Here is a 9664-nt window from a genome sequence, read left to right on the forward strand (position 1 = left end):
ACAGGAGGAAAACAAGCTTTCAGTTCTTGGAAAGAAGCTACTGAAATAAGAAGTTATATATTTTATGGAAGTCGTGCAGTTCTTTTTCTTTTTTTTTTTAATGGAAATCGCTCGAGGCAAGGCGTGAAGCCACTTGATATAAAGAGCTAACAAGAATGAAAAATAGTTATCGTAAAGACAGGAGATTCCTATTGACCTTAGTCTCAAAAAGATCAAGTCTGTAGGCAGAAGGAAAACAGTGAGAAGAAAGAGAGTTCCGCAGAGGCGGAGGTGGATGTTTATTGTTTTATGCGGATTAATAAGACTATCAAATATTTTCTGTATGGAGGATGCAAATATTTGCTACTATTCTCGTTTCCTCTAACATGTTTTTCTTGGAATAGTAATTGTCATTCGACACTTTGAGAAGGGCGTCTCCTCAGTACTTACGTCTTTTTTATGTTCAAAACAATCCTATATCATCCAGGATAATCAAGTTGGAATATTTCATTCATATTGATAGCATCTCTAAGAGATTACACATTGCCAAACACTGCAAGCTCCATTTGTTTATAACTTTGCATTATACACTAGTATAACTTGCTATTTCACTCGCCAGTATACTAGCAGGGGCACCCGGCGTTGCTCAATCGTAAAATATGCTTAAATATATTTTAATTTATGCAGATTTCGTATTTATTATTATTATAGAGTCAATTATTTCTTATTATATTAGTTTCAAAAGAAAAAAAAATATATATATGATTTGAGTGCCATCAGCTAGAATCGAAACCAAAACATTAAAAAACATATCAAATCATGATTGAAACTATGTCTACAAGTTAAACAAAGATCGAAGTGTATTTGTACTCAATATGGTTGGACTGTGGAAAGGAGTTTGAATTTTATTAAATACAAGCTAGTTTCCATAACAACAATGTTTTTGATAGACAAGATGCAAGCAGTGGCGGTTGGACAGTTCAAAGAGTTTTATAATTATATAGATACTTATATTTTTTACATATTTATATTCTATATTAGTTGGTCGTAAGATACGTTTTAATATGATTTTTTTAATTCATGCAGACTATTTAGTTATTATTATAGAGACAATTCTCTATTGATTATTATATTGAACCTAGTATATAGTAGTGAGATCAAAGCTCTCTCTATATATATAGGGTGTCCACAAAGTCTGGCTACATTATGTAGCCAGACTTTGTGGACACCGTGTAGATTATGCAGCCAGACTTTGTGGGCACCATGTAGATTATGTAGCCAGACTTTGTGGGCACCGTGTAGATCAGCGGTTCTCAACCTTTTTTGACCCATGGACCCCTTTTCCCTTCTTTTTTTTCTTGGTGGACCCCCTTATAATTTTTGGTCATAAAACAATATTCTATTTCTCAATATAATTTTTTGAGTTTTTAATAAACAAATAAATATTATATAATTAAACTTTATTTTTAAATGAAAACTAATTTAATGCAAATAAAGTATTTTACAACAATTATAATAATGAAAACTTGATTAACGCTAACTGTTTTTCGTGTTTTTGTTTTTGTAAATTCACGTAATGGAATGAATGTGTGTGTGTGTGTGTGTGTGTGTGTGTGTGTGTGTGTGTGTGTGTGTGTGTGTGTGTGTGTGTGTGTGTGTGGTTTTGGTACTTATGCAGGATACGGGCCGTGCTATTTTGTAGATAGGATTTTTAAGTTATACTCAATTTTTACGGTATGTTTTGTTCCATTAAATTGTTAGGTGAATGTACATACATCTCAACCTTTTCCCGGCTATCGCCCCCAAAAGCTATTTTTGACTTAAGTTAATTCATAATCGCCTCCAAGAATAAATAATAACAAATATTGTAATTATGACTAACCAACACTAGAAACATTTTGTACATGCAAATTGAAAACAAATTAATTAAAAATAATTTTATTGCAAATTTACAAGAAATGTAGAGAGTCTAACTAGTGTGAGCCCTGAGATTGGTGATGTTTCGCTAAAAATTCAACGTCAGGTTTAATATTACTCAAGCAGATACGAATATCTCCACGAGAAATAATGTCAAATCTGTTTCGTTCCTTCTGTAAAATGTGATTCACAGCGCTGAATCCAGTTTCGACAAGATATGATGTTGGGAAACACAAAAGGATTTTCGACATTTGTGACCACAAATTTGGATACAGTGATTTTACAGTGTTTGATTGCCAAAATGCACACAGAGTTTCTCTTTTGAACTTGATTTGCAATTCATCATTGCATTTTATCTCGATGATTTCCTCCTGGATATTTTCGTGTGCACTGAGAGGATCACAATCGAATGGGTCAATCATCCATGGCTCAATAGTGAAGTCAAATAAATCGGAAAATCTGATTTCTAGATCATTTTCCATGGCCGACAGATGGTTACAATAAATAACAATGTCATTTTCACATAAGTCGATTTCCGCTAGTTCGGGTATATTATCAAATTGCCTTCGTTTTAAATTAATTTGAAACATATTAAGTTTTTCAACAAAAGCTCTCATCACCCGTTTACAGTCTATCAGGGTTATCATTTTTCCTTGCAGCAGAAGAGAGACTTCATTTAACTTACGGAAGATCCAACTAAGATAGTGTATATTTTTCTTTTGAGCTTGAATTTCGATAGCTAAGTCTGACTGTCCTTCTGTTTGTAGGAATACACCTATTGCATTAAATAAGTTTACAAATCTTTGCAAACAGTTGCCTTTGGATAGCCACCGGACATCGGTATGCAAAAGGAGTCTTATATATTGTTTGTCAGTATCAACACAAAATTTTCGAAAAAGACGGTCACATTTACTGTTAGATTTGATTTTGTTTATTGTTTTTATAACAGTATTCATTGACTGATTTAGAATAGGGCTTAAATTTTTGGCCGTGAGTTGATGTCTATGTAGCACACAGTGTATAGCTAAAATATTGGGGCACAGCTTTTTCAAAAAAGAAATAAATCCTATGTGTCTTCCCACCATAGCCATTGCACCATCAGTAGCACATGAAATTAAATTTTTAGTATATGGAATATCTTTTTCTTCAAAAAAAGTTTTCACAGCAGAAAATATGGAAGCGCCTGTAGTGTCAGTCTCCAACAGTTTTACAAACAATAAATCCTCTTGTAATGCACAATTATTATCAAAATATCGGACATATCCCATTAAAAGAGCGTGTTCCTCCTTTGGTCGCCGGCTGGAAAGAGCAGTAGAGAACTCGAATTTCGCGCCAAGTCTTTTTTTCTTCGTTTTCCTTCGGAGCTCTCCGGAAACGGTGCACGCTCAGTGTGTCGCCGTCCGACATTAGTTCCGGATATTGAGTTAGTGTTTTGTTTATGTAAATATGAACGAATCTGTAATATAACAGAGCGAATGAAAATTGTAAACTCTTGTAAGACAATGTCACTGGAGAATCGGATTTACTGAAATAAATTGAATATTCAAAACTGACAATTCATTTATAAGAGAGCAATTCATAGGTCACGTGACCAAAGTTTCGCACTAATAGTTTAGCTACGCGTTTATAATTTCAAAAAATTTTTAAAATTTACTCGCAAAAATGTCCAAATTTTTCACAGATAAAATTGATTGAAAATCGCCCCCAAAAATTTGATTTTCGCCCACTAGGGGGCGATTCGCCCCTGGTTGAGAACCGCTGGTGTAGATTATGCAGCCAGACTTTGTTGGCACCGTGTAGATTATGCAGCCAGACTTTGTGGACGAATTGGCTGTCTCAGCTAGAATCAAAACCAAAACATTCAACCCCGGGAGGAAAAAAACATTCGATTGGTTGCACACATGCAAATGGATTCAATGTGAAGAATTCAGGACTTTCCACCATTGTCTAACAGAATTATAATTTAACCCAGAAATATATGAGAGGATATCGGTTAAAGGTTGAAACAATAGACAAAGAAAACATTAAACATTTCAATAAGAAAAAAGTATTTTATAAAGAAAATCGTCACAGCGAAAAAGGCAGTCAGTCGGTCAGAGAGAGCAAAGGTTGTGTCATCATTTCTTCACCGCCCGACATCCGCCACAACCATGCACCCCACTTTACAAGCCTTTCAGGAACATCAAAACACAGATTAATAATTTATCATCAAAAGCTGATTTGTCGGTGGGAAATAGAAGCAATATATTTTTGTAGATCAACTGTGTTGTGATTTTTACTTTGCTTTCAGTGCATGTATATATTTGTACCAGTGACAAAAGTAAATGTTAACATTTATATAGACTGCATGGGAAATGTGGCTTGGCAGGATAACCAATTTGCAATCGGGATCTGTTGATATTAGTGATCATGATTGCAGGTGCAAGGATATCTATAAGTAGAAAGTGGTAGAGTATGATTGGGACCGTTAAAAATAAATTTATTGAGATCTCCGATTTATAGAAGGGTCCTTCCGAGTCACATCCACATTGATATAAATTTAAAAGGCGTGAATAACTTCGGGAAAATAATGACATCCAACAAAGAACTCGAGATCGCTGTACTGGGATAAAATAACAACATTTATTCACGTGTTTAAGAAACAGTAATTCGAATCATTCCAACGTTAAGGTTTTTGCAACAAGTGTTCATTAGACTGTTTTGCTAATGTGTGTCTTGAAGAAAAGGCATAAGTTCATGGTTACAGAGTTTCATGTTGAGAGAAAACATTTTTTTTATTTTTATTTATTTATTTATATATTTTTTTTTTTACAAAAGGAGTCACCACTTATCAAAGCTCGAAGGCCACTCAAGGATAAGGGTTAATGAGTGTACAAGTGTCAATGGGGCAATATTGTAGTAATCATTAGTAGTGGAAATTTGGTAAATTGGATTACTTAAGGGGAACGGCTCATCAAGAACTTGTTTACATTGGACTTGAAGCAGACCATATTGTAGTCTGTTGGCAAGCAGGAAAACAGAACAGAGTTCTACGGGCGTGCAGTTCTAAGAAAGGAGCTTTGTTTTTGGAATCTACATTTAGGTTTAGGCACATAAAGAGTAGGGGAAATTATTGATAGTGGTTTAAGCTAGACGTGTATTTTTCTGCAAAGAAAATAAAATCATTACCTGTTTAAGTGACATATGTGCGTGCGTGTGTGTGTGTGAGTTCAATACGTATGCTAACATCAGTTCAAAATAACTTGTTGAAAAGAATTAATTCTTGTTCAATATGGTACTTTCCATGTTGAGAATTTAGGTGAATGACGTGCGCAAAGTCATGTTAGTGGTTTAACGTGACAAAGACGGTTGGCAGCGATGTTGTTTGCTCCTAAAACTGCACCCTGGACTGGGTTGATTTACGCATGAAAAAGCTTATATAGGAGAGTTCCTGAACTTTCTGGAGTATTAGTTGTATTACTGCATGCGAAGTGTAACATTGTCCTTTTATCGCAAATTACGACGTTGTGTCTTTACGAGTTCTTCTAACGTCTCGTTTTTTTGTTTTTTACAAAGGAATCGCCACTTATCAAAGCCCGAAAGCCACTCGAGGATAAGGATTAATAAGTGTACAATGATCAATGGGACAATGACATAGTAATTGTTGTAGTGGAAATTTGGTAAATTGGATTACTTAAAGGGAACGGCTCATCAAAAACTTGTTTATGTTGGACTTGAAGACGACCATATTATAGTCAACTGGAAAGCAGGCAAATGGAAGAGAGTTCTACAGGCATGCAGTTCTAAGAAAGAAGTCTTGTTCATGGAATCTACGTTTAGGTTTAAGCACAGATAAAGAGTGGGGGAAATTATTGATAGTCTTTTCAGATAGATGAGTGTTTTTTATGGAAGCTATGAGAGGGGGGACCATAGATTGGAGCTCAGACGAGCACTTGCCAAGAAAATAACAATAAATCAGAGACAGGCTTGCAACGTCTCATCTGTGAGAAAGAGTTTGTAAGGAAGAGAAAATGGCATCCCCCACTAGGCTACGAAATTTATTTTGAACTCAAGGCAGGATAAGTCCTTTCTAGCAGCTCCTGCTCAGATGAGGCAATAGTACTCCATCCTTGGACGTACCTGGCTCTTATATAGGTATAGAATTGCATCAGCGGTGAGATATCTACTGGATCGATAGAAAGGTCCCACCATTTTCCCACCGACATTGGCAACAGATTTCATGTACGTGTTCCATTTCATATCAGGAAGATTTGTTCTGGCTGTATATAGCGGATACTACAACTGGATAAACGCATTTTGAACAACCAACCACAGCAAATACGTAACCCAATAAGAAACATCTAGATTACTGGCCTAAAGTTAAAGATAATTTGGGTGCTTGTTAAGGTAGAGTCAACAGATCGATTTTATAAATATGTGATTTTAAGCCAAAATAACGAAAATGGGCGAAAATTTGAGATCAAAGTTTACAGAGTTGACCTTTGCAGATTCTACCAAACTCCTCTGCCAATTTTGGGTCTAAACACTTGAAATTTTAGATGTAAATTACTTGGACATGAGTCAAACATTTTAATTTTATTTGCGACCAAAATGATAAATGTTAAGGGGTCAAAGTTAAAAAAAATTAACGTCTGCAGTCTCTACCAACTTTTCTCTATAGTAGTTAAGGAAGCCTATTATATAGAAAGGCATTACCGAACATATTCACACTTTTTAATATATACATATGCACATAAAGTTATGAACAGTACATAGGGCCTGAGCAAAGCCGGGTGGTACTGCAAGTATATCTATAAAAGTGAAAATGTGTGTGTGTGTGTGTGTGTGTGTGTGCGTGTGTGTGTGTGTCTGTCTGTCTGTCTGTGTGCATTCCTTACCAAATAACTCTATCAATTTTCAGTCTACAGACTCGAGATTTGACATCAGGAGTATTTAGATTTGGAAAAATCTTTTGAATAGGTTTTCGACCAGAAATTTGGCTGCCAAGGGGTCAAAATTCAACGGGTTGACCTTTGAAAACTCTACCAAACTCCTTCATCAATTTTGGGTCTAAACACTTGAAATTTTAAATATAGGTTACTTGGACATAGATTTAACTTTATAATTTGATTTGAACCCCAAAAAATCAATGTGAAGGTGTCAAAATTGAGGTCAAAGTTTTAAAAAATTGATCTCTGCGATCTCTACCAAACTACTCAGCCAATTTCTGATCTAAACGTTTGAAATTTTATATAAAGTGTATTCAGACATAGCGCAAGCTTTTTAATTGGTTTGGGTCGAAAATTTGAGCTGCCGAGGGGTCAAAGTTCAAAAGATTTTACCTTTGCGGTGTCTAGCAAACTACTCAGTCATTTTAAGTCTAAACATTTGAAACTTATACATAACAGGTATTCTGATATGCGGCAAGTATTTTAATCAGTTTTGGGGCGAAAATTTGGCTGTCAAAAGGTCAAAGTTGAAAGAGTTACCCATTGCAGATTTTACCAAGTTCCTCCGCCAATTTTGGGTCTAAAGGCTTGAAATTTTAGATGTAGGTAACTTGGACATGAGAAAAACTTTGTATTTTGTTTTGAGATCAAAATAATAAATGTTAAGGGGGTCAAAATTGGGGTCAAATTCAAAAACAAATGACCTCTGCAGTCTCTATAAAATTACTTAGACAAATTTTGATCTAAACATTTGAAATTTTATATATGTATTCACACATAGGATAAATTAATGTGTGTGTGTGTGTGTGTGCGTGTGTGTGTGTGTGTGTGTCTGTCTGTCTGTCTGTCTGTGTACACTTCCCTAAGAAATAACTCTGTCAATTTTCAGTCTACAAACTCGAGATTTAATTAATCGGTTTTCGGCCAAAAATTTTGCTGTTAATGTGCCAAAGTTCAACGATTTGACTTTTGAGAACTCTACCAAACTCCTCTGCCAATTTTGGGTCAAAACACTTGAAATTTTAGATATAGGTTACTTGGACATGGATCTAACTTTATAATTTGCTATGGGCCCAAAACAATAAATGTTAAGGGGTCATAATTGGGGTCAAAATTTTAAAAAATTGACCTCTGCGGTCTCTACCAAATTGATCAATCAAGTTTTGGTCTAAACATTTGCAACTTTACAAAGTGTATTCAGACATAGGGCAAGCTTTTTAATGTTTTTCTTTGCTACAAATTTGGCTTCCAAGGAGTCAAAGTTCCAAAGATTTTATCTTAGCGGTCTTTAGCAAACTATTAAGACAATTTTGGGTCTAAACATTTGAAATTTTACATAGAGGGTATTCAGACATGCAGCAAGCTTTTTAATCCGTTTTTGGGCGAAAATTTGGCTGGCAAGAGGTCAAAGTTTACAGAGTTAACCTTTGCAAACTCTACCAAACTCCTGCGCTAATTATGGGTCTAAACACTTGAAATTTTAGATGTAGGTTACTTGGACATGGGTCAAACATTTTAATTTAATTTGAGCCCAAAACAATAAATGTAAAGGGGTCAAAATTGGGGCCAAAGTTCAAATAAAATTTGACATCTGCGGTCTCTAATAATTTTTCTTTAGGGTAATTAAGGAAGCCTGTTATATAGAAAGTCATATCCATACATATTCACACTTTTTAATATATACATATGCATATAACGTTATGAACAGTACATAGTGCCTGAGCAAAGCCGGGCTGAATTGCTAGTCCATTTATCTATAAAAGTGAAAGTGTCTGTGTGTCTGTCTGTGTACATTTCCCTACACGATAACTCTGTCAATTTTCAGTCTACAGACTTGAAATTTGATATACAAGGTATTGAGATTTGGGAAAATCTTTGTAATCTGTTTTCGGCCAGAAATTTGGCTGTTAAGGGGTGAAAGTTCAACGATTTGACCTTTGAGAACTCTACCAAACTCCTCCGACAATTTTGGGTCTAAACATTTAAAAGTTTAGATATAGGTTCCTTGGACATGGATCTAACTTAATAACTTGATTTGAGCTCAAAACAATAAATGCTAAGGAGTCATAAAAGGGGTCAAAGTTTTTAAAAATTTGACCTTAGCGGTCTCTACCAAATTACTCAGATAATTTCTGGTCTAAACATTTGAAATTTTACATAAAGGATATTCAGAGATAGGGCAAGCTTTTCAATCAGTTTGGGTCGAAAATTTGAGCTACCAATATATAAATCTATGTATGTATGTTTGCATATCTGAATAAAACTTTCAACAGAGGCGACAAATTTTCACGTTTTGGTGCTCGACCCTTCAGACGACAAATACCGAAAAATTAATTTCTTCACTCTCAACTGGGTACTTATCTACAGGGAGGGGTCGCTTTTTTTCGCTGATATTTTCGGAAGTCAACCCTTCTTTTCGATTGGCTAGTCTTAATTTAAACCGATGTCACTTCCAGTTTGGCGGTGGTCGTAACAGCAAAGACATCATGTTTTTTTACCCCCGTTCTTTTCCTCCTTCACTGTACGGGTTCGAGTCTGCATTCCTACTACCACTTTTTCTTTTTTGCTCAACACACACCTCGAAACACCCAGGCAATGCCGAGCACCCATGCTAGTATATCTATAAAAGTGAAAATGTCAGTGTGTGTGTTTGTGTGTCTGTGTACATTTCCCTACCAAGTAACTCTGTCAATTTTCGGTCTAGAAATTCGAGATTTGGCATAAGGAGTATTGAGATTTGGGAAAATCCTTTTAATTGGTTTTTGGCCAGAAATTTGGCTGTCAAGGAGTCAAAGTTTACAAAGTTGACCTTTTAAAACTACCAAACTCCTCTGCCAATT

The 9664-nt window shown here is 35.3% G+C and overlaps 1 protein-coding gene across 1 annotated transcript; it reads right to left on the minus strand.

Moving 5' to 3' along the window:
* Nucleotides 1-1952: 1952 nt before the first annotated feature.
* On the minus strand, nt 1953-2543 carry LOC145265675 (protein FAM200C-like). The gene has a single exon (XM_080121736.1). It carries the CDS (start codon nt 2541-2543, stop codon nt 1953-1955), a length of 591 nt encoding a protein of 196 aa, XP_079977862.1.
* Between the last annotated feature and the right edge of the window lie 7121 nt (nt 2544-9664).

This window comes from Euprymna scolopes, chromosome 40, assembly GCF_053919585.1.
Source record: "Euprymna scolopes isolate OS-2025 chromosome 40, ASM5391958v1, whole genome shotgun sequence".
In the NCBI taxonomy this organism is placed as follows: Eukaryota; Metazoa; Mollusca; class Cephalopoda; order Sepiida; family Sepiolidae; genus Euprymna; species Euprymna scolopes.

Coding starts and splice junctions, on each gene's coding strand:
- LOC145265675 (XM_080121736.1), bottom strand. CDS start 2,543: ATGATAACCCTGATAGACTGTAAACGGGTGATGAGAGCTTTTGTTGAA.